Source organism: Raphanus sativus, chromosome 1 (assembly GCF_000801105.2).
Source record: "Raphanus sativus cultivar WK10039 chromosome 1, ASM80110v3, whole genome shotgun sequence".
Classification (NCBI taxonomy): Eukaryota; Viridiplantae; Streptophyta; class Magnoliopsida; order Brassicales; family Brassicaceae; genus Raphanus; species Raphanus sativus.
The window spans coordinates 2699358-2724521 of NC_079511.1; the positions used below are offsets into that span (position 1 = coordinate 2699358).

Genomic DNA, 25164 nt, shown 5'->3' on the forward strand with positions numbered 1-25164 from the left:
GAGTTCATGATTTGAATTTAGGGTATAGGGTTTGGATTTAGGAATTAATATTTAGGGTTTATAAATTAAGATTTAGGGTTTATAATTGACATTATTCATTTTTAGCTATTTTTAAATATATTTAATATTTTTATTTAATTATCCACATGTCACTTTGATTGGTTATAAATCAAGTGGTGAATTTAAACGTTCACCCCAGGGATGAACCCAAGTCATGTCCAAAATTGATACACTACACCTTTTCCGCTCTAATTTTCTCTTCTAATTAAGAGGGAAAAATTTAAGAAAATCAACTATTTATACTCTTCTGGTTTTGTATTAAAATACCATTTAGTAGTTAATAAACACAGTTTAACCAGTAATTGTAAAGGTAATGTAGAATACGCATTATACACATTAAATATATATATATAACATTAATTATACACATTAATTTTGTATAAAAGTTATGATAGCTTATAAATGAAAACAAAAAAAAAACTTAAACATTGCTTGTATTGTAGGATAGCTGAAATAATAAGTAGTGATATAAATGCAGCTATCAACATAAAACATTAGACGAACCCTTGTTTTGGTGGAGAAGGAATGAATACTTTGCATGGTTAATCTTCATGCATTAGAAAAGAAGTTTTACATTGTAGCTATATATTGGAAGTATCATTGTTAATAAAAACCATTGTAATAAAAACCTCTTTGGGCTTTTAATTTAAGTATTTCCGTGAGAAAAAAAATTGTATGAGATGTTCTCTCAACTCAACCCTCCTTTCTTTTTCATAACTAATTATTGAGAGATGTGAATCTAATTTTCACATTGGAAATTAGACAAGTGAAAGTCTAATATATAATAGATGTCTAGTTCTAAATAGTACTCTAGGTTTTTTAAAATGAATCCAAAAATAAATTCATATCGGACTCGCGTATTGGGCCCAAAGTCCCACTGTCATTTCCGTTGGTTTGTGCCCTAGTGTGATTTGAGTGTCTCTCTCTAAGCACAGAAGCGAAGACGGGTTACGTCAAACGGTCGTTGTCGTTTGCCATCATCACAAACTCACGAGGATTGTAAATCTTCGCCGACAAAATGTGAAGAAGAGCCTGTACACTTAACACGTCTGTTATAGTATTGTACACACAAAAAAACTCTCCTTAAATCTAGGTCTTATTTTGTTCCTAGGGCTCCCATTTTTATCAAAATCTAACAAAGGAATATAAATGATCTGACGGCGCTTTTGGTTTCGATGTACGTTTGTATTAGTACATATCTGGCAATTAACACGAAACTAATTAATGCTGAAGAAGCACAAAAATAATTTTTCAAAAACAAGAATCGCAATAACAAGACATGCATGAGTTACAAAAAAAAAAAAACAAGACATGCATTTTTCAAGGTATATATCGATGTATTTTGCTAGTGTTTACTAAATTACTACGGTCTCCGAACAATAGTTTTCCATAACAAAAATATTTAGACCATCTAATACAACTACCAATTATACTTCGTAGTGACTAACAAAAAGATGCATCCAGTAAAGGTTTGTGAAAGTGCACAATATTTAAATATGTTATTTTGAGAGCACCCGCAATGGAAATCCATGCGGGTGAATCCTTAGCATTAAATTATTATAATAATATATGGAGTCCACTAAAAATTAATGATTAATTTCTAAAAAAATTAGACAAGGATCAATCTTTAACACGTGCTGGCCTAAAAGTAAGAAATCTAATTTTTCTTCGTAATGCAGACTGTGTAGGACACATAAGGGAAGGCAGAATCAGGCCTGATAGGTGGTGGTATCACACCTGCGGTTGGTTGATATATATTTTTTTAAAAAATTGAAAAATAATTAAAAAACTATTCTTAAGTACTCTCATGGGTAACACCACTGGAAATGCTCTGATAGAAGATCTATAGGCCTTTTGTCGTAATAATAATTTAATTAATTAGAAAAGGTGAAATGACTTGCAAGAAAAAAAAAGACTTACAAGAAAGTAGTATAGTACATTTATATCAAGAGGATGAAGTCACTAGAGAGAGGGCCCAACAAGAAGTGATCTTAATTGTATTCAATCTTAATTGGCCCGTTCAGCATTTAATCTCATCATCAAGAAAACATTAGCACATGCATGCACTTGTACTAAGGACCCGTTTTATTTCTTTCTTCTTTTCCAATAATTTTCAAGTTCATTTCGTTTATTGAAAATAGTACTTCATGATAAATATATTATGCCCTTATTAACAGACATGGACTAGTAACCTATGCTTTTAGGTTATATAACCCATTTTATAATCTAATATAATCTATTTTTGTAAAATAGAGCGGAAAACAAAACAAACTAAAGTAATATAAAATAAATTAAAACCTAATATGAAACTAATAAAACAAAGTTCTAAGAAATATTATTTATTTGAATATAATATTTTATATTATTTTGTTATCAGTTAAATCATCATATTTTAAAGTCTAGTTATATCAATTATATTAAATTTTGGTACTTAATTACTTATATTTCTGTTTTATAAATCTTAATCATCCTACTCTTATTTTGAATTAGGTTTACTTTTACTATATTTTTATTTTTCTTTTTAATTAAAAAACAAAAGGCTATCTTATTAAAGTTTGAAAATGTTGCGATCGTTTTAATTTCATAGATCAAATAATAATGATCGTAGTTTCTAGTGAATCCTCTTATTTTCGCGAACAATGTTTTAATCCATATGTTTGTTTATTGTTATTCTGATTTTGCCTTTTGCTTGCCTCATTTGCTTTCCGCATAGTGACCATTCTATTGGTGTATTGTTATTTGTGGTTGAGGAAAAGATTAAACTTAGAAAAGAAGGCAAACAAATATCTCAAAATTGATTAAAAATGAGAAAAGAGGGCTTGTATGGTTGATTCTATGGCACAATCTAATTGGTAAGATAAGAGAGAAGAAAAGACATAATCATACATAATCTTGATAGATTAGTGTGGCCAACAGCAAAATGATGTCTAACTTTTCTTGTGCTTTGCCACATTAAAACCATTTTCTTCTCTTTCAAGTTTCAACCAGCAAGGTCCTTCAATGAAAGCCTATCTTACTTCATTTGTCTCCCTGTATGCTCCATGTGTCCGTTTCCTATTGTTTATCCTAACTCATTAGTTATCGTAATTAGCTAGAGCTGTCTAATCCATCTTCATTAAAGGATATCAATCGAAAGTAATGAAGTCAAAACCGTTTTAGTACTCTTTTTTTTCACAAGACCAACATTTTTAATTTTAAGCTATTATTGTGATCGAAATAGTTAAATCTAAAAAAAAATCACCAAATTAATTAAGGAAACATTCGTTGAAAACTTATCGCACTAAGAGGTCTGTTTGGTTCAAATATGTTCGTGCGATCTAAGGTAAGAGGACTCCATTTATCTCACTGAACTCTTCTAGATTATGCAACGCTTTTGAAAAGACTCAAGATAAGTCGTCATAGACTCGTCACTCATGACTCATAGGCGAGAAAATTCCTATATATTCGTTTACATATCAAAAGAAGTATCTGAGAATCTATATATTTGCTATACATGAAATTCTCTAAAATAGCATCGACGAGAAGTAGATATAACTTCATTGTGAAGTGAACCAGAGAAAATCGCCATAAGGGTCTCTAACGAAATGGGCTGACAAGCCCATCACACTTGTTTTCACCATATATAAGTCCATACATTAACCTAGGAAAAGTTATTTTAACATACTAACTTTCTTTGATAAAGTATATATATATATATATATATATATATATTCAAAACTAATGTTATTGGAATTATGAGAAAGTCATTGGAAATTCACAAACATATATTACCAGCATCAAAATTTCAATGTTAATAAAAACAAATTATCGGCAGCAGAAGCACCAAAACACTGGTACAAATAATAAAAACAAATTATCGACAGCAGAAGCACCAAAACACTGTTTTATTATGTAAAGAACACACATTTATTTTTATGTATTTGAATGCTATATTGATAATAATTAATGCACCAGTCCTGAAGTTAGTTTACGTTACGACGATCCACAAAACTGATCAGGAGGAGACGCTTGTTTTCTCTTAATTGGTTTCAGGCCATTGTTACTCTTTGTCGTCGTTTGATCGTTAGTACCTGGTAGATCTCTAGTCGAACCATCACCACTCTTATTCATCTCCACCGTTGAAGAACCGAAGAGACCACCAGCAGAGACACGTGGAAGCGCCATGGTCACAGGTTGTTGCATCCCGGGGAACTGGAACTGTGGTGCGTTGTTAACGGAGGGACCGCCACGGTTGATATCTGGCAAGCCCATTGCATAAGGCATTCCCATACCCATTGCCATTGCTGCTGCCTGGTAATGATGCCCCATACCCGGTGGGAACATAACCGGTGGCATGTAGTAACCAGACGCCATTGACATGAACTGAATAAGATTATTAGTCAGTGTATTCTGTTTTTTAAGTCAGTTTTTGCGAGAGTGTTACCTGTACTTGAAGTTGAAGTGACTTGAGATACTCGATTGCTTCATCTAGCATCGAAGCTTTATCCACCTTTTACAACCAAAGTATGTAATTTTCAAGTTAGTGAAGCTTGAAAAAATAGTTGCAACAATATAATTCCTCTGTTTCTCAAAAAACGTCATTTCATATACTTACATTAAAATTAGTATTAATTATAAAATTTATTAATCTTTAAAATAATTTTATTTATCTTAAATACTATTCGTTAAATATATATAATTAATATTTAATAAGAATACAAATATATTTCTTTTTTTTAATTGACTGTTAAATTAATACAGATATATTTCAACTACAAAAATAACATTTTTGCGAAATGGAATGAGTAAAAGAAAGAAGGAGCCAACCTTGTTGCAGTTTGGTATGAGTTCTTGAAGAGCACGCATCTTCTCGTTAATCCTATCACGCCGTCTCTGAAAATTTGAGGACAGTAAGTCTGTTACCAAACATAACAAATCCATTTGTAAGTTTTAGGACATTCATTAACTCACCCTTTCAGACAGATTATGTACTTCAGCCGAGCGGCTTCTCTTTGAACCCATGCCGGTTCGAGATGGAGCTGCTTCTTTTCTTCCATCTCCTGATTCTCCTTCAACATCCTGCTCAACAAATATTGAACAAGAGAAATAAGCAAAGATTTCAAAGTGTGCATCAAATGATAAAATGAGTTTTTTCAAACTTACTTCACTATGACACTCAATGTCTTGAACATCAGGAGGATGCTTTCTTTTTAAAGGACTTTCAGATGGACTATTACCCGAGCCAACAGAAGAACATACAACGGCCTTTTCACTCTCTTGGTCTTTTCTGTTCGAGTCTTCCGAAACTAGGCAAGCCTTTTGGTTATCCTTAGGCATAACAGACTCGTTGAGAACCTCTTTAGCTCCAAGAACTCTGGTCTGAAACACATTCGGCGGGCATTGAGGGCTCTTCTCTTTAGAGCCAGGAGGAGAATCATTGGTCTTAGCCGAAGCTGCAGTGCGTAAGAAATGCGAGAAGTTGATCAAACCAGGCTTGTTACTAGTTGATGGATCCGGTTTTGCTGGTTGGCTAACAGGAGGATCTCTAGCTCTACCGCTTCCATACAGAGAATGTGATTGGAAACCGTTGAACTGTAATGAAGTAGAATCAGCAGGGGGAGCTGATTCATTGCCATTGTCTCTCCTCTGAAACAACGGGAAAGCATCTTCGCTCTCTTGCTCATCGACAGCAACAGGAGAAACATCATGCAAGAAATCAGAGCAGTATCCATCTAGGGATTGATGATGAGGATTCAGCCACGGAACCAAGTCATCGTCTTGACTCAAACCCGTCATTAGTGAGGGCACTGACATTGGGATCTCCTCCACCATCGTTGTCTTTGAGCCGTTTACAATCTCTCTAGCTCTCGAAGAGCTTTCTTGTCCTGGTGGTGGTGGTGGTGGAATGTTCCTCGATCTGTTTGACTGGGTTTGAGTTGAAATCTGACCGTTTTCCCAAACCAGCTCAACAACTTCATCCACAGGTCTGTTTTTAAGAGACACAAAAAAAAAACAGAACATGAAAATTGATAAAAACTAGAAACAAGACAGTCCTGAAGGGAGACAAAAGAATGAGAACTCACGGGGAAGGGTTATTGTCTTGAGCAGATTCAAATTTTGTATTGGTGAGCCTGAAAAGCTCAAACAGAGGCATGGTGAGTTGATCCTGAAAAATTAAAAAAGTTAAAAACAGTCTTAGACAAGAAACAGAGTTTCTTCACTTGCAAATTGCAATGCCCAAATTAGGAAACATTAATTAGAAAATTAGAAAAATATATTAATGTCTCTGTCCATGATCAATATGCAAATATAAAAATAGCAGAAAGATTCATATAAAATTAATGCTAATGATTAGTCAAACCAATTGTTTAATCACAGATTCAAAAACAGAGTACTTGAAGATAATTATTCAGCTTAAGAGAAAGAAAGAAAACAAAATCAAATCTTTCGTTGTGTTCCCTCATCCTTAACAGGAACACACAAAAACCCAGAAACAAAACAATAAAAAAAAACAGAGACCTGTCTGAAACCTATCGTCGCTGACCTGAGAAAACAGAGGATTACTGGAAACTGGAGAAATCGAAGTCGGTGGGGAAGATATAAAGTGAGATCCTCGAAGCATTAAAGAGACATCAATCCAAATGCAGTGTGAATGGAGAGAACAGAGGAGAAGAAGACGGCAGAGAGGGGGAGTAGTGATCTGGAGAAAGTTGGCTGAGAGAGAGTAGAAGAAGAGAAGGAGACAATTCGACGCACAAGACGGAGATGGAGAGAAGATGGGGCCAAATAGTCTCACGCACTGTAACAGAGGATTTGATGTTCACAGTCTCTGAGACGCTTTCCTCGAACACTCAACTTTTAGCGTCCGCTCGAATCATTACCACTACTCTTTATACTCTCTATTTTTTTCTCCTGACTAACATTTTTATTTATTTTTGGATATTATTACAACAGGAAAATTCAGTTTTAAGTTAAATTGTACTTCTTACGGCCGAAATGAAAATATGTAATATTTCATGAAATTAATCTATCGAATAAAAAATATACGTGTTTTAATGGTAAAGGAATTCCGCTATCCAGAATTCAATTTTGGTTATACAGAAATAAAAAAAATGGATGAAAAGTTGAAGATAACGTTTTTCATAACAATCTGTAGGTTGTTTTCTGATTGATAGCCACTAAAATGATGTACTTTTCTTCTAAAAAATGATGTAGTTTGCACTTTAGTAGTGAAATGTTTTTTTAACTATAGTAGTGAAATGTTTTTTTAAACTATAGTAGTATAAAGTGACCAATCAAACCTAGTAACCAAGTATCGATTGGTTTGTAAATATTGATTTAAGTGCTAGAGTAATCTTTTTTCAAAATTAGTCTATTTTCATGTGCTTAATCAAAATGTTGTATTAAGCTGGAATAGAAAAAAGTCTTTTTTAGCAAAGAAAAAGAGATTTATAAATAGAAGATAAAAGAGAAAGGGACCTAGAGAAGAGAGTTGTGCATCGTTATTATTGAGTCAAATTGACTCTTGCCGACTTCTCTGTGCACATCGCCTGTCTCTGTTACATGGCACAGTCATATGCATTATTACTAATTCATGGTATGTCTACAAATTCTTTAGTCAAATATATACGTAGTAAGTATGAAGTATAATAGTATAGTAGAAAATGTTATCCTTATCTTAAAGTTGCATGGGCCTGGTGATACACTAAAGTCGCGTGATGTGTTATCATAAAGGAACACTACCAAAATAAGCATCTCACCAAGTGGGGTTGATCAGCAACCCTGTCTCTCTTTGTCCATCTTAATAATAATATAAGATCTTTCTAATCATTACTATTAGTATTTCCTTCAAGTCTTTACTATCCTAATCATCCTTGAGTTTGGGGACTCACTCAGCTAGTTGTATTTATATACAGTGAGTGACATGTACTTCTTTTGTCAACTAGTTTCTAAATCTAAACTAATGAAACCAATCATTTGATAATTAATAACAATTCAGATTTTGTTTAGTCATCGTATGTGTTATACACTCACTCATACTAACTCAAAACTCTTATCGTATATATTTTATCTTAAAATTTATTTATTCCTTCTTATATGTAAAATACATATTTTGTTTATGAATGCTAGTATTATCTGGTTTAATTATCATTTTATCAATTCTTTGTTCAAAGAAAAAAAAGTTGATCAATTCCTTTTCTAGCTAGCAGTCAATTGACTAGTATGAAATAAAACTATCAGTCGATCACTCATGCAAATTTGACATATGTATAATTTTAGTAGCTACTCGGTTTTGCACGGACCATTGATTGTTGATGTCAACTCGGTAGTTTACCCCCATCTTATGTAAAAATAACAACTGAGAAAATACATAATAAAAAAACCACATAAACCCAAAAACAACCCATCAAGGCAAAATGTTAGGCCAGTGCTCAAAATAATGACAACACCCTGTCCCCCCAAGATGCATAATCCACCGTGACCGTGGAGTAGACCAACATGATTTCATATCTCTTTACTATTAAGCAAAATAAAGATACGCAAAAATCTTTTCTCACCATCGCATAGAAAAATAACATTTTTTTGTTTTTTTTTTGTGATTGGCCCTTCTACAACTTAAATTGTCAGTTACGTGTTAAGCATATATCTACATATCAAAAACGACAATTTACGTCAACACATTAACAAATGTATTGGAGGAGACTAGTGATGATCGTAATCCAAAAAGTTATTCACGGCGATGGTGATGGTGAGTGAATATTGGTTATAGATGACTCGAGACATGTGGTGACTACTGAGGGAACGAGATATGTGACTCGTATGATCGTGACATATGCTATGACAATCAAGCAACAACTATAAAAACATATAATATGCGTTTCCTTTGATGCAAAATGCTGGCCAGAACACAATATTTGAGAAAGAATATGTACAGTGTATGTATACACATAATATCTTATGCAAAATGCAATGAACTTGAACACGTTGACACGCATTTCTTGCTGTCTTTATCAAATATGTCCCCACTTCCTTGGACTGTCCAAAAACTAATCAATCACATTCCCAACTACAAACCAAACCAAGTTAATTTTGTTTGTGAGTTTAATGTATGAGATAACAAAACCCAAACCAACACTAATTAACATCTCTACCGCCGACAGTGTAAGATTGTTACTGTACCTTCTTCAATCTTAATCTTGTTGATATTACAAAAGTACAAATCTAAATGTAATAGGTTGGTTCCAAAACTGAATCCCGTAATATCACATAAGGAATAAGGATGATACCAGACAAATTCAGAAGATTTGATAATAGACCTAAATGAAATTTCGAAGCGTGGTTGTTGAATTTTGACAATTGTAAGAGCATATCCATCAAAGAGTCAAGGGAGAGGGTCACACGCATCCAAAAAAAATTATTATAATAAATAACAATATTGAACCCGACTCGCCTCATCCCTTTGGGATGAACCCGTATCATAACTGTTTTGCGGGTTCCACGTCACGTGATGGCTTGATATTGGTCAGTTTATTTTTATTTTTATAAAAAAAATCAAATGAAAAAAAAATAATAATAAAAAAATTGATTTTGTGAACTCCACTCCCGGTTTTTTGATGCGGGTGGTCTAATAAAGCAAAGTTAAATGTAGTAAAGAAGAAGGGAAAACGACCTATTTCCCCACCGTAACTATGGCATAGTAATAAATGTACACAAAGTTTAAGCCTCGTCCCAATTGCACACATACCAACTATAACAACGCATTTCCACATACGAGAAAAGATCGAAACCCGTTTCCCCCTCAACCAAGATTTAAGTTGGTTTTAATGGTTTATTACATGAACCGATAGTAAACCGGTTCGTATTGGTACACTTCGACCCAGATAAAGATCCGAGTAAGAAACGATTTAAACCCGACCCGAAACCCCTTTAAAACCCCCAAAATCGAGTTCATGTCTTTAGAACCCTAAAACCTAAAAATTCAGAGAGAGATTCTATTTGCCCAGACCCAAAAAGTATGAGTCATGAATCGGGAAATTCGAGTGGAGTCTCTACGGGTCGAGCAAGAGGTCGTGTTGTTGGTGTTCCGAAGAGATGTTGGTGTGGAGAATTAGTTATCCCCTTGATGTCAAATTCGAAGCCAAATCCTTGCAGAAGATACTTTCGTTGTGCTTTTGCGGCAGAGAAAAGGGTTAGTTTGTTTCTAATTACAGTTACAAATGTGATTGTTCAAAATGTGATTGTTCAAAATGTGTGGGTGAATCAATTTTTCTGTGTTTGTAGCTGAGTAATGATAATCACAGTTACAAATGGGTTGATGAGGCTTTGTTGGATGAGGTTGAAGCATTGTCGTTTAGGATAGGGAGACTTGAACAGGGCATGTTGACTGGTCGTGTGGAAGAAGAAAGGGATGCCCAAGAAGAGAAGACAAAGTTTGAAGAGTTTGGATTGAAGTTAGAGACCGAGATTTCTGCAAGAATGGAAGATGTTGTGAATGAAGTCAAAAGTGAGGTGAAGAAGGCGCTGGTGCTTGTTGTTTTAGGATGTGTGGGGATGGTTGTGTTGGCTAAGATACTATAATTTTTCTCGATTTGTTATGTCTAATGGTGGTATGTTTAAGTGTCTAGTTTGTTTCTGTTGTGTCTGTTGTCTAAGATGATGATTTATGTTGTGTCTGTTGTTTAAAATGATGAAAGAAGGATGTTATTTTAAGATGATTATGCTGTTAAATTGTGAGAATCAAGAATTCTAAATCCTTTCAAAAGCATTCAAAAGCATGACTAAAGCCATTAAAATATCATACATTGACCCAGCAACATATCTTGAACACACTAAAATAGAGTCTAAATCCATTAAACTAGTTCATATACCCGAGAAACAAGGTCATGAAACGTGCAAAAGGAATCTAAAGCCGAGAAACAAGGTCCTAGACCCTCAAAAAAACACCTAAAACCGAGAAAAAACACTTAAAACACCACAAAAACAGACCACTTCTTCAAATCTCTCTTCTCTTCTTTGCATATTCACTTCCTAGACTGAGAGCCTTGAGTGCAAACACCTTGGGAGGCTTCAGGCTGAGAAGATTCACCACTCACAAAAGTCTGAAAACACATCACATCCCCAATCAATTCAACAAGCTTCATTTCAATCCAAAACACATCATCATAAACAACAAAACCGAGAGAGAAACCGAGAGAGAAATGAAACAAACCTTGTTCTTATGGAACCTGATGTTATGATTAGCAGCACCACATTGCCCACAGTGCATGATCCGCTTCAAGGTCTTGTCTTTTTTCTTCGATGGTGATTCATTGACTCCTCTCTTCCTCTTTTTATCTGCTTTAGTCACCTTCTTACGGCCTGGTTGATCTGGGATCACAGGTTCAATTATAGATGGTTCTTCTCCTACGGGCCAGAACTTTGCTCCACGCAATGGTACAATCCCTTCAGCATACGTACGCCTCCACGTAGGTGTCTTAAACCAGTGAACCACATAGTCTTGAGCCTCTAGACCTTTCTTCAACATAACTCCATAGGCGTGCTCACAAGGGATCCCTGTAATCTCCCATCTCCTGCAACTACAAGTTCTACTCTCCAAGTTAACCCTATGTGCACAGCCATAGCTAGTAGTACATTCATATGTCTGGTTGGTGGAAGGTCTAATCGTCGATTCTGAAGCTTTCTGGTGCAACTTCTCGAGCATCTCAACGACATACGGTGTGCAAATCCCTTCGTAACTGCTGCAGATGACATCCCTTTTCGCTATACGAACCATTGCCAAGCGAGCTATTGTCTCCAACATAGGTACAAAGGGTTTGTCTCGGGCTTTACCTATGGAGTTGTTGAATGACTCGGTTGAATTGTTCAACCGCCCAAACTGCTCATCATACTCTCTTGCAATCCATCTGACCGCCTTGTTCCTAGCATGTTGGCATTGCGGCCTACTAACATTGATCTTCCATTTCTCCATAACAAGCTCCTCCATCTTCATGGGCATGAAATATTCTGGTTCTTCTCTGATCTTGTCAACAAACAAGCGAGCTATTTGTGGAACTTTAAGCATCTCACAAGTACCTGTAGGAACACAAGTATGATCCTTCTTCATGATTTTCACCTGCCATTTGTTGGGATACTTTGCTGCAACTGAGGCGTAGACGCGCCACGAGCAACCTTTGCCTTCACATACAAATCCGATCTTTGTGCTGTCATATCGATTCTGCTTGATGTTCCTTCCCGTTTTCAGAGCATAATCGAGCACTGCTTCCTTAAACGCAATTCCATTGATGAACACCTGCCCAACAAACAACTCCCCACTGCCTCTTCTAAACTGATCGCGCCTGTAGATAGTTCTCTGAACCTCTTTTCTCTGATTCTCTTCCACGTCTGCCTCTTCATCTGATTCTGTCTCTGGATACAGGTTATGCTTCACTGGAGGCTCATCAACAAAGTTCATGGCATCCTTCTCAATGTTGTAGTCGTTGCGCTCTCTTCTATCTTCACCATCAGAGTCAATATCAGGAGAATCAGGTGTCCCCGGATCGAAAGCAGGTACATCATTCCACTCTACATTCACATCAGACCATGGCTCCATTGTTGATACCTGCAAAACAAAGACATACAAAATGGTAAGAGACAACGAGAGAGAGACCAAGAGAGAGACAGAGCGAGAGACAGAGAGAGAGACAACAAGAGAGAGACCAAGAGAGAGACAGAGCGAGAGACAGAGAGAGAGACAACGAGAGAGAGACAACAAGAGAGAGACCAAGAGAGAGACCAAGAGAGAGACAGAGCGAGAGACAGAGAGAGAGACAACGAGAGAGAGACAGAGCGAGAGACCAAGAGAGAGACAGAGCGAGAGACAGAGAGAGAGACAACGAGAGAGAGACCAAGAGAGAGACAGAGCGAGAGACAGAGAGAGAGACAACGAGAGAGAGACAACAAGAGAGAGACCAAGAGAGAGACCAAGAGAGAGACAGAGCGAGAGACAGAGAGAGAGACAACGAGAGAGAGACAGAGCGAGAGACCAAGAGAGAGACAGAGCGAGAGACAGAGAGAGAGACAACGAGAGAGAGACAGAGCGAGAGACAGAGAGAGAGACAACGAGAGAGAGACAGAGAGAGAGACAGAGAGAGAGACAAGAGAGAGAGATGTCGAATTTCCCGAACTGGAGACAATCAGAGACAATCGGAGACCTTCTTCTTCGCCAAAGAGAGGGGTTGATGTTTTAGGGTTTCTAATTTGATTAATCGGGTCATGGGTTGATATATGGGGATTTAATTGGGTTTTAATTCTCTAATCGGGTGATAATCGGGTTGTTTTTGGTTAAGATAGGTTAGTCATTGGTTAAGTCTGGGTTTTAGAAACACTAACCAACTATTAACCACGATATGTCGGTATTAGTCTGATTTTCAAAGTTGAGGGGGAAACGGGTTTCGATCTTTTCTCGTATGTGGAAAGGCGTTGTTGTAGTTGGTATGTGTGCAATTGGGACGAGGCTTAAACTTTGTGTACATTTATTATTATGCCATAGTTACGGTGGGGAAATAGGTCGTTTTCCCAAAGAAGAATTAAAATGTATTTTAATGGTGTGATCATCGGCCCATTTCAGTAGCTGCTCCACACATCTGCATCCTCCTCCCTCTCATCCGACTATTTAAGCCCAAAAGATAAATAAATACACGGCCCAATAAAGCCCATTTAGGACGCATTTGGTAAATAAACCAATTTATTTTACTTTTCTTCTCCATCGTTACGCTCTTGTCTTCCTCTCGATTGAGTAAACCCTAATTTTCCCAAACCGCAGACACAGAGAGAGAGACACACCAATGAATCTCCCGTCATCGACCGCGACGTCGACTTCGGACTCCCCTCACACGGCGTCGTCGACTCCCCCGGGGACGTGCGTCGCTTGCAAAAGCCAAGACTCCTGGGTCATACACTCGGCGCGTCTCCGCGGCATCCTCCGCTTCTACTGCACGCACTGCCTCCTCCGCAACCACCCGGCGTCGTTTTGCCCCACCTGCTTCGCCTTCTACGACTCCTCCCCTCCCCACCAGTCCCGCCGCGTCTCCTGCTCCGACTGCAACTCCAACACTCACATCCACTGCGCGGGAGACGCCAAGTCCCCTCCTTACCGCTGCCCTCCCTGCCGCGACCCCGAAAACTTCTCCTTCTTCGCCCGACCGTCGACGAAAACGGCGCTCGGTCCATGGATAAGTCCCTCTCGGAGGCGTTTCTCTGCGCGGCGAAGATCGCAGCCTCGTCGATGAACAAGGCTGTTACTTTCTACAGAAGCGAGGCTGAGAGGAAAGGGAAAGACGCCGCCGTGGCGAAGAAGAGAGCGAGGGAGGCTCTCGAGGACGTGCTTAAGCTCGAGGAGAAGGCTAAGTCGGCCGCCGTTTCGAAGCCCTCCGTGGATGTCTCCGGGAATAGAGATCAGAAGCCGAAACAGAGTCCTGCTTCGAATGGTGGTTTGAAACAGATTGAGAGCTCTGCCGCCCCCACCACCCAAGTGAAGAAACAGAGTCCGTCTGTAATGCAAGTTAAGCAAGAGAAGTGATGGTTTTTGAATGATATTATTAGTGAATAACTTGAAGCATCTTTTGTCTTGTTAGTGAAAAAAAGGTTTAAGCTTGGCATATTAGTGTAGATTGTGTAAGTGATCTCCTTGTTTTCCAGTTTCTTTTTGATTCGTTTCCTATGTGTAGGAGTCATAGGAGACACTGTGTGAAGTGTTAGATTTATGTCTTTGAGGCTTTTCATTGGTGTCCTAAGGGCGCGTGCGTCTGTAGCAGTGTGAACTCTCCCGTACAACCAAACTCTTCACTTTCTCAACACATAGCTTATGAATCACAGTTTTTATCACACTCGCTCTAAAACAAGATCAGAGAAATATAATTCTAATTATTATTATGGTCTAGGTCTATTCAGATTAGAAATCTAGACGAGCAAGACTCTAACTCATAGAAGAAATCGCTAAAACATATTGTCAATTTCATTTGTTGTCACAACCTTACCACTGGCTGATGAATAAAGGTACCATGAGTGGTTTGTCATGATAGAGGCAACATCTCTGCGGTTTAAATACATCCAGTAAGTTGTAAATACATATATGAAACATGATTCGTATTCTCTCATAAGAGACATTTTTCTTTGAGGCTAATGATAGTGTCTCTAAGGCTTGACTCGAGAGGAGTGAACTCAACTCCCAGATTCTTCACTTTCTCCACACACACTTTGTAAATGATTTCTTTCTTCATGATATCTTTCATCTCACTTTCTCCATTAATCCTAAAACAAAGTCAAATGATCTTACGCTTTTTAACTCACTCTTGATTAAGTTTATGGACTTTTGTATGATGGCGCTGATTAGCAAAGGATGAAAAGGAAAGAGAGAACTCACGTATCAGCAATACGCAAATCTGGAAATAATTCACGCATAGTCTTTTGAATGTCGTTTATCGTCATACTTGTCGGGCCATCAATGAGATATCTGCCATTGGCCGAAGGAGTCTCCAACGCTTTGACATGAGCCAAGGCAACATCTCTCACGTCCACAAACCTGTAGTTTATGAAGTTGAAAGGGTTCTTACCGTTTATCATATCCACAATGAATCCAGCCGAAAAATTAAGTGTTGGTGGCAAAAGTGGCCCGATTACAAATCCTGGAATTATCACGACCATGTCCATTCCATGGTCTTTGGTAAATTGCCAAGCTGCATTCTCTGCCAAAGTTTTGGAGAGTGGATACCATAACTGAAGAAGAAAAGGAAATGAGTAAGAAAGTATCTAAAATTGATATGTAACAACAAAATTCAAAGAACCTTAAATTCGGTGCAGACACTTGGATCAGAGAAGAAAGACTCGTCAACCACGTCATTTGGCTCCAAAGGGGGTTGACGAACAAGAACCGCAGCAGTGGACGATGTTACAATGACTCTTTTGACGGAGGAAGTTTTCTTGCATGCGTTAAGGACGTTGATGGTACCCTTTACGATTGGATCTATTAGCTCAGTCTGATAAATAAAAACATATATGGATAAATTTGCTTTAGACAAACGTTAGAAACGGTTATGCTAATTAATAGTAAAAATTTACAAATTCCACGGCAAACCTGAGGATCCGTGACGATGTACTTGACCGGAGCAGCCGTATGAAAGACAGCGTCACAACCTTCAATTGCTTGCTCGAAGGAACACTCTTCCAGAAGATCTGCTTTGAACAGTTTAAGTCTTTCTTTTGCACCCTCAAGTGCAAGAAGATGTTCTGTTTTCGCCGTGTCCGCTAATTAAAAAATATAACATAAAATGTCGTCAAAATGCAACTCTACAGGTCTTACAACTGACTGGAGAAATTAGAAATTATGCACTTGGTCATTTAAGTAAAAGAGTGGAAACAATTAAAAGGGAAGAAGTAAGGAAAAATTAAATTAAATATATGCTCGATTTTTGGAAAAAAAAAACTGAAAAAGTCATCATTCAACAAAACACAACATATATAAGACAAAAGTAAAAATAAAAATAAAATAAAATAGATGTTGGTAAATTGATAATCAAAGAAAAATCAATTTGAACATTATGATTTAATTGATATGAATTTTAGTGTTTTCCTTTCACTAGAGAGTATCTTTCTATTCATTGTAAAAAGATGATATATTCAGATAAAGGAAAAGAGAAAAAGAGGGAACAAACTTGGGTTTCGAACGGTAGCCCTGACGGTGTAGCCACGGAGGAGCAAAAGCTTAACAATCCAAGAAGCTATGTAACCGGAAGCTCCGGTGACGCAGACCACCTTACCTCCGCCGTTCATCGTCTTTTAGATGAAGAGAAGAGAGTTCAGTAATAAGTTTTGTAATGTTGGTCAAATACGTATATGTTAGGAGATAAAATAACTGGTCGTGCATCTTTTGGACTGTTCTACGTGTGGATGTAATGAATTCTACATTGCTTTCGCCCGTTTCATAATCTTAAATGCTAAGAAGTTGATTAAAATTAAAATTTCCTTTTTAATAGATAACAGGAGTTTGAATCTGAACTGGTTACATATTTGACACGTTTATGATTACAATTTTTAATATGTTTTGCGAAATAATTAAAATATTAAATTATCTAAATATGTGACCAAATTCTTCTTACTAGTATAGTAAATTGTCACTTAAAAAGAATTTAATCCACGATTAGGCTACTTATTCTTCATAAACCTTATAGATGGATGAAACATCTTCAAATAGTTATGGTCTATCAGGATTTGAAATCTAGATGAGCAAGACTCAACTTATGAAGAATTCTTAAAAATATTCTCAAGTGCCATTTGTCGTCACAATCTAGCCAGTAACCACTGGTTGCACGTACCATGAGTGCTTTGACGACATAAGAAAGGCAGCATCGCTCAAGTCCACGAGCACATTGTTGTTATGATCGAAATTTCTGTTTTATAAGTTGGTTGCAAGAACGGTTCAACCACAAGTCTCCACAACTTAAATGCATCATAATAAAATAAAAGTTGTAAATACATATATAATGAGCATGATCTCTTCTCATAAGAGACATTTTTCCTTGAGGCTAACGATAGTGTCTCTAAGGCTTGATTCGGGAGGAGTGAACTCAACTCCCAAGCTCTTCACTTTCCCCACATCCACTTTGTAAGTATATTCTTTTATCTCAACTTCTTCTATCCTGCAACAATGTCAAATGATGTTATGTTTTTTTGGTAGACTTCGTATATGATGATGATTAATTAGTAAATGTAAAGGATAGATAACTCGCGTATTAGCAATACACAAATCTGGAAATAATTTACGCATAGTCTCTTTAATGTCGTATATCGTCATACTTGGGCCATCCATTATGTATCTGCCATTGGCCGAAGGAGTCTCCAACGCTTTGACATGAGCCAAAGCAACATCTCTCACGTCCACGAACCTGTAGTTTATAGAGTAGAAAGGGTTCTTACCATTTATAATATCTACAATTTTCTCTACCGAATAATTAAGGGTAGGTTGCAAAAGTGGCCCGATTATAAATCCTGGAACTAGCGCGATCAAGTCCATTCCGTTGTCTTTGGCAAATTGCCACGCTGCATTCTCAGCCAAAGTCTTTGACAGTGGATACCAGAACTGAAAGAAGAAACGAAATGTGTAAGAGATAATCCAAAATCTAAAAATTGATGTCACAGCAAAATCCAAAGGACCTTTGTTTCCATGCAATAATTTGGATCGGAGAAGAAGGTTTCGTCCACCACGTCGTTTGGCCCCAAAGGTGGTTGACGAATAAGAACCGCAACCGTGGACGACGTTAGAATGACTCTTTTGACTGAGGAAGTTTTCTTGCATGTGTTAAGGACGTTAATAGTACCCTTTACGGCTGGATCTATCAGCTCAGTCTGATTAAAAACAAACATATTGATATATATGCTTTAGAACTTTAAAACGCTAGCAACGGTTCTGTTAAATGAATCAATAGTAAAATCTGCAATTTCAACGACAAACCTGAGGATCCGTGACGATGAACTTAACCGGAGAAGCTGTATGGAAGACGGCATCACAACCTTCGATAGCTTGCTCAAAGGAACATTCTTCCAAAAGATCTGCTTTGAACAGTTTAAGTCTTTCTTTTGCACCCTCAAGTGCAAGAAGATGTTCTATTTTGCTGAGTCCGCTAATGAAAAAATATAACATATATATGTCGTCGAAATGCAACTCTAAAGTCTTACAACTGAAAAAATAAAATTTACGTACTTAAAGGTGGAAATCAAATAAAGTATGCTCGATTTTGGGAGTATCTTTAGCTAGAGAGTATCTTTCTATTCATTGTAAAAAGATGATATATTCAGATAACGGAAAGAGAAAAGGACGGAACAAACTTGGGTTTCGAACGGTAGCCCTGACGGTGTAGCCACGGAGCAGCAAAAGCTTAACAATCCAAGAAGCTATGTAACCAGAAGCTCCGGTGACGCAGACCACTTTTCCTCCCCCGTTCATCGTCTTTTAGATGAAGAGAAGAGAGAAGTTCATTAATATGTTTTGTAATATTGGTCAAATCTATCTTATTAAAACAGAAACATTCTGTTGGACCTAACATTTATTTTGTAAGTTTTTAAATTAAATACACATTTATACTTTATACTTAAACATACATTAAGTCACTAATGTTTCTTTCTTTATACTATTATCCATGTTTCCAAATAATATACTTATTTCTTTATACTACTATCAATGTTTCCAAACAATATATTTTTATACTACTATCAATGTTTCCAAATAATACAATAATTAATCTTAGTATTTTATATCTATCATTTTCTCTTTAAAAATTTGTAAAAACGTCATAATTTCATAAATTACAAAATAGTGAACTTTAAAATTTCGATTATAAGATTACAAATTATGAAACTATTACAATTTAAATCCAATTAGATTACATATCGGTCATCCATCAGTTCAATCGGTTAGTCTCGGGTTTTAGTGATTTTTTATATGAATATTTTAAAAACATAAATTAATTGTCAGATCTTCGGATTAACCGGTATAATCACAATCGGGTTGAATTTAAAAATACCGATTTAAATGCAAAAATATTTTAAATACACACTCTTTAAAAATAACCAAAATATTGTCAAAATCTAGTACGTATTATATTAGGAGATAAAGTGACTGGTCGTGAGTGTTCCAAAAAAAAAAAATTAGTGAGTGGTCGTGCATCTTTGGACTGTTTTAACGTGTGGATGTAATGAATTCGACATTGCTTTCGCCCGTTTCATAATCTTAAAGACTTAAGTGTGCTAAGAAGAAAATTTTGAATTCCTTTTTGAAAAATAACAGGAGTTTTTTTTTTTTTTTTTTTTGAAAAAGGGCATCAAAAATAACAGGAGTTTGAATCTGAATTGGTTAAAAAAAAGAATCTGAATTGGTTACGTATTTGACACGTTTATGATTACAAACTTTTAATATATTTGGCAAAAGAATTATAATATTAAGTTATCTAAATATGTGACCAAATTCTTCTTACTAGAATAGTAAATTGGATTTGGAAATAATTTAACCCACAATTAGGTTTCTTATTCTTTACAAACTTCACAGATGAATGAAAAATCTTCAACAGTATTTATGGTCTATTTTTCTCAAAGTATTTATGGTCTATTAGGATTTAAAATCTAGATGAGCAAGACTCAGAACTTATTGAAGAACTCGTTCAAAATTTCCCAAACGTCATCTGTCGTCACAATCTACATTTGGCTGCATGTATCATGAGTGCTTTGACATGAGAGGCTGAGGGGTAACATTCTCACGTCCACGACTTAAATACATCCAATAATACTAATACAGAAGTTGTAATACATATACGTGATCATATTCTCATAGGAGACATTTTTCTTTGAGGCTAATGATAGTATCTCTAAGGCTTGATCTCAGAGGAGTGAACTCAACTCCCAAATTCTTCACTTTATCCACACATATTGTGCAATTGATCCCATCCATGAGACCTTCTCCATTCCTAAAACAAAGTCAAAAGATCTTTTGTTTCTTGGTAACCCCCTTGATAAAGTTTATGGTATGATGATTAATAAGGATGAAATGGATAGAGAACTCACGTATTATCGATACACAAATCTGGAAATAATTCACGCATAGTCTCTTTAATGTGGTTTATCGTCACACTCGGGCCGCTGATAATGTATCTACCATTGGCGGAAGGAGTCTCCAACGCTTTGACATGAGCCAAAGCAACATCTCTCACGTCCACGAACCTGTAGTATCTATAGTTGAAAGGGTTCTTATCCTTTACCATATCCACAATGATCTCTACCGAAAAATTAAGGGTTGGTTGCAAAAGTGGGCCGATTATAAATTCTGGATTTACCACGACCATGTCCATTCCGTTCTCTTTAGCAAATTGCCATGCTACATTCTCTGCCAATGTTTTGGAGAGTGGATACCATAACTGAAGAGGAACGAGAAACGTGTAAAGTTAATTAATCTAATTCTCAAAATTGATATGTCACAAAATAAAATAAAATCCAAAGGACCTTTCTTTCCATGCAAACACTTGGATCAGAAAAGAAAGTGTCGTCCACCACATCGTTTGGCTCCAAAGGGGGTTGACGAACAAGAACCGCAGCAGTGGACGATGTTACAATGATTCTTTTGACGGAGGAAGTTTTCTTGCATGTGTTAAGGACGTTAATAGTACCCTTTACGGCTGGATCTATTAGCTCAGTCTGATAACATTTTAATAAATTTGTTTTAGGACTTCAAAACAGCTATAAATTAGTAGTAAAATTTGCAAGTTCTATAACAAACCTGAGGATCCGTGACGGTGAACTGAACCGGAGAAGCCGTATGAAAGACAGCGTCACAACCTTCGATAGCTTGCTCGAAGGAACATTCTTCCAAAAGATCTGCTTTGAACAGTTTTAGTCTTTCTTTTGAACCCTCAAGTGCAAGAAGATGTTCTGTTTCCGCCGGGTCCGCTAATGAAAAAAATTCAACATATAATGTCTGTCAAAATGCAACTCTACAAGTCTTACAACTGATCGATGTGCCTTCGAGAAAATTAGAAAATCCCATGTTTAATAATTTACTCAAAAGAGGTAGAACTAAAGAAAAAACTAAATGAATGCTTCTATTATAGTAAAATAAAATAAATTAAAATGGATGTAGCCAATCAAAGAAATTTCATTTTGAACTTTCTGAATTATAATTGGATATGTATTTTGGTGTCTTAGATGATGCACTATCTTTTCAAACCTTTGATCACACCGAAATGAGACAAAACCAAGGAAAATCCATCGGCCGACCCTATAATTAAATCCATAATTTTTTTTTTACAAAAAAGAAGCATGCATTAGAGTCTTTATCTGTTTGAGTTGAACTAATTTTTATCATCCCTAAGAATTGAAGTCTCGTGTCTTGGATAAGAGAGGAGGAAACAAACTTGGGTTTAGAACGGTAGCCCTGACGGTGTATTCACGGAGGAGCAATAGCTTAACAATCCAAGATGCTACGTAACCGGAAGCTCCAGTAACGCAGACCACCTTTTCTCCGCCGTTCATCTCTTTTCTCTCTATTTGATAGTAAATTGTTTTAGATGATTTAACATTTTAACAAAAAAAAAAGAAAAAAAAATGTTTTAGATGAAGAGAAGAGGAGAGAAGAGACGAAAATGCTGTCACCAATGGGTTTTGTAATTTTGGTCAAATACGTATTACGTGGAGGTATAAGTGAATGAGTGGTTGCAGAGTGACATAAGAACTCAAGAAGCCACTTGTGTACATATTTTGGACTGTTTACCGTGTTGGATGGGCATGGACTGTCCGAATTGGTTACATATTTTGACACGTTATATGGTTTCAGTTTATACAATACTGAAGCGCGGGATATTTTACGATGAAAAATTTCACTAATAATTTAACAAACATTTTGGTAATTTTTAAAGAGTGTGTATTTAAAATATTTTTGCATTTAAATCAGTATTTTTAAATTCAACCCGATTGTGATTATACCGGTTAATCCAGAGATCTGACAATTCAATTTATGTTTTTAAAATATTCATATTAAAAAATCACTAAAACCCGAGACTAATCGATTCAACTGATGGATGACCGATATGTAATCTAATTAGATTTAAATTGTAATAGTTTCATAATTTGTAATCTTATAATCGAAATTTTAAAGTTCACTATTTTGCAATTTATGAAATTATGACGTTTCTACAAAATTTTAAAGAGAAAATGATAGATATAAAATAACTAAGATTAATTATTGTATTATTTGGAAACATTGATAGTAGTATAAAAAATATATGTTTGGAAACATTGATAGTATTATAAAGAAATAAGTATATTGTTGGAAACATTGATAGTAGTATAAAGAAATAAGTATATTGTTTGGAAACATGGATAGTAGTATAAAGAAATGAACATTAGTGATTTAATGTATGTTTAACTATAAAGTATAAAGGTGTATTTAATTTAAAAACTTACAAAATAAATGTTAGGTCCAACAGAATGTTTCTGTTTTAATAAGATAGATGTATGGCAGTATAATCAAAGTATTGAGTTTTTATAAGTGTATAAATTATTCTTACTAGACTATGCTAAATTGGCATGTGAAATAATTTGATCCCCAATTAGGCTATAAACTCATAGATGGTTGATGCAGCTTCAAAAGCCTATAAATCATATTATTTCTTTTGAAGATTTTCTTTTTGTCAACTGCCAATACTTATTTAAACCAAGTTCTAATTAGACAAAAATATTCCAAATTAATTTTTTGTCGAGCCATGTCTGATCTAGATGAATAAATACAATACTCTGATCCTCACCATCTTTGCTAGAGAATAATCACGCTCGCACTCTCAAAGTTTTTTTCTGAAACCATATTCCTCGTTCTCTGAAACAAATACCGGATAGTTCTACGAATTCGTAATCATATCCACTAAATATGACCAATCTGTCTCAAATCATATCCAGGGGATGTGCATGTTTCCATACATGATGTTGCCCAAAACAATCTTTCTATCTCAGCGTGCAAGGTCGAGAAACTTTTATTAAAAGATTCAGATTCAATATAATCTTTGAGATTCCACCCTAGCTAATCCACTAACTATGCCATTGTCGGTCCATAAGGTATCTAACGGGGGTTCATTCCAAAGTTATGTTACGAGAATCATCCAAATCTGAGTTTTTTCCGTAACACTTTCCGGTTAGCCTTTTTTAACTTTCTATTTCAGGGAAAATAAAGGGGAAAATCGCATAAAAACATTAAAAATGGCACTTACTAGCACTTTAAACCTTGAAGTTTTTTCGCTAACACTATTAACCTTCAAAGTGACATTTGTATCATAAAAACCTTCCAAAACAAAAAGTTGATCGGTTCAGCAGGTAATTTTTCAAAAATAATTATTTAATTAATAAAATATAGAAAAAATAAATAAAAATCTACAAAATAAAAAATCGAAACTTTTAAAAAAATTTATAAAAATGAAAAAATGAAAAATATTAAATTAAATTTTAGAAAATTAATAAATATTTTTAAAATTAAATAATTTTCTAAAATATTAATAAAATAAAAATAACTGAAAAGTTAATAATAAATAAGATTAAATTTTTAATAGAGAAGAAATAAATAAAAAATTCATAAATTTTTTAAAAATGGAAAATAGAAAATTCAAAATTCACTAGTGACGATGATGGGTTTTCACATAACCATTAACAATGACGATAATTGCCATATCTCCAATGATAGTTTCCAACATCATCATTGAAAATGACAAAAAAAAACTTTTCAAACTTTTGAATTTTCATTTTGTTAAATATATGAATTTTTTTATTTTTCTGTCTTTTAATTTGATCTCATTTATTTTTGAATTTTAATTTTCTAAATATTAATTAATTTTCTGATTTTTTTTTCTAATTTATGATTTTTATTTTAATTATGAGTTTTTATTAAATTTGACGATTTTTGTTTAATTTCTGATTTTTATTTAATTTTTTGATTATTTTACTAATTAAATTTTTTTAAATAATATTAGTTAATAAGTAAAATAAATAAAAATATTATTTTTTGAAAAAAAATTATAATTAAAAAAAACTATTTTGAGTTATTTTTTTTTTAAAAATTGAACTTTTATTTAGTTCTTCTGTATTAAAATTTAATATTATTTATTATTAAAATTTTAATTATTTTTATTCTGTTAAAATTTTAGAAATTATTTAATTTTCTAAAATTTTCTAAAATTTTAATTTTTTATTATGTTTTCATTTTTTTGTATTTTACTAAAAGTTTCGATTTTTATTTATTATTTGAATTTATTTATTTATTTATTTTATTAATTAAATAATTATTTTTGAAAAATTACCTGCTGAACATGTCAACTTTTTGCTTTAGAGGTTTTTTATGATATAAAAATCACTTTGAAAGTCTCGTTAAAAATGTTAGTGAAAAAACATCAAGGTTTAAAGTGCTAGTAAGTGACACTTTGTGGGTTTTTTTATGCGATTTTCCCGAAAATAAAGTGAAGAATATAGATTGGATAGTCTTTTTTCATTCAACAATTTATTGTTTTTGCCTTTTAAATATACCAAACAGATCTATGAAAATGTGTCGAATTGTGATTCCAAAAGAAACTC

At 35.0% G+C, this 25164-nt stretch overlaps 6 protein-coding genes and 1 pseudogene across 10 annotated transcripts; 2 read left to right on the plus strand and 5 right to left on the minus strand.

Annotated features, from left to right (window-relative positions):
- Nucleotides 1-3806: 3806 nt before the first annotated feature.
- Nucleotides 3807-6925, minus strand: LOC108815296 (transcription factor PIF3). 3 transcript variants are annotated; one of them, XM_018587942.2, is made up of 7 exons: nt 6584-6925; nt 6123-6205; nt 5203-6025; nt 5011-5118; nt 4867-4932; nt 4484-4549; nt 3807-4422 (listed from the first exon to the last, which is right to left on the minus strand). In XM_018587942.2, exons 1-7 carry the CDS (start codon nt 6659-6661, stop codon nt 4033-4035), a joined length of 1614 nt encoding a protein of 537 aa, XP_018443444.2. In that variant the 5' UTR covers nt 6662-6925; the 3' UTR covers nt 3807-4032. The 3 variants fall into 3 exon arrangements, with proteins under 3 accessions (XP_018443444.2, XP_018443449.2, XP_056860442.1); XM_018587947.2 differs by having other exon boundaries at nt 6559-6925; XM_057004462.1 differs by having other exon boundaries at nt 6123-6170; nt 6584-6922.
- A 2826-nt stretch (nt 6926-9751) lies between these two features.
- On the minus strand, nt 9752-12633 carry LOC130499494 (uncharacterized). The gene is made up of 2 exons (XM_056993613.1): nt 11249-12633; nt 9752-11138 (listed from the first exon to the last, which is right to left on the minus strand). Exons 1-2 carry the CDS (start codon nt 12626-12628, stop codon nt 11061-11063), a joined length of 1458 nt encoding a protein of 485 aa, XP_056849593.1. The 5' UTR covers nt 12629-12633; the 3' UTR covers nt 9752-11060.
- LOC130495443 (uncharacterized protein At4g04775-like) lies at nt 10055-10617 on the plus strand. The gene is made up of 2 exons (XM_056986821.1): nt 10055-10228; nt 10321-10617. The coding sequence occupies exons 1-2, from the start codon at nt 10055-10057 to the stop codon at nt 10615-10617; spliced, it is 471 nt and encodes a 156-aa protein (XP_056842801.1).
- A 1139-nt stretch (nt 12634-13772) lies between the features above and the next one.
- LOC130508952 (uncharacterized) lies at nt 13773-14873 on the plus strand (annotated as a pseudogene).
- A 136-nt stretch (nt 14874-15009) lies between these two features.
- Nucleotides 15010-16890, minus strand: LOC130508942 (phenylacetaldehyde reductase-like). Its single transcript, XM_057004463.1, has 5 exons — nt 16728-16890; nt 16151-16320; nt 15861-16052; nt 15440-15792; nt 15010-15327 (listed from the first exon to the last, which is right to left on the minus strand). Exons 1-5 carry the CDS (start codon nt 16843-16845, stop codon nt 15171-15173), a joined length of 990 nt encoding a protein of 329 aa, XP_056860443.1. The 5' UTR covers nt 16846-16890; the 3' UTR covers nt 15010-15170.
- Nucleotides 16891-17509: 619 nt separating this feature from the next.
- LOC130494263 (phenylacetaldehyde reductase-like) lies at nt 17510-19052 on the minus strand. 2 transcript variants are annotated; one of them, XM_057004465.1, is made up of 5 exons: nt 18894-19052; nt 18524-18692; nt 18226-18417; nt 17802-18151; nt 17510-17711 (listed from the first exon to the last, which is right to left on the minus strand). In XM_057004465.1, the coding sequence occupies exons 1-5, from the start codon at nt 19013-19015 to the stop codon at nt 17573-17575; spliced, it is 972 nt and encodes a 323-aa protein (XP_056860445.1). In that variant the 5' UTR covers nt 19016-19052; the 3' UTR covers nt 17510-17572. The 2 variants fall into 2 exon arrangements, with proteins under 2 accessions (XP_056860445.1, XP_056860444.1); XM_057004464.1 differs by having other exon boundaries at nt 18524-18749; nt 18898-19010.
- Nucleotides 19053-20209: 1157 nt separating this feature from the next.
- Nucleotides 20210-22214, minus strand: LOC130508960 (phenylacetaldehyde reductase-like). Of its 2 annotated transcripts, none has more exons than XM_057004467.1 (5): nt 21969-22214; nt 21335-21504; nt 21061-21252; nt 20626-20975; nt 20210-20548 (listed from the first exon to the last, which is right to left on the minus strand). In XM_057004467.1, exons 1-5 carry the CDS (start codon nt 22084-22086, stop codon nt 20473-20475), a joined length of 906 nt encoding a protein of 301 aa, XP_056860447.1. In that variant the 5' UTR covers nt 22087-22214; the 3' UTR covers nt 20210-20472. The 2 variants fall into 2 exon arrangements, with proteins under 2 accessions (XP_056860447.1, XP_056860446.1); XM_057004466.1 differs by having other exon boundaries at nt 20210-20528; nt 21969-22212.
- Between the last annotated feature and the right edge of the window lie 2950 nt (nt 22215-25164).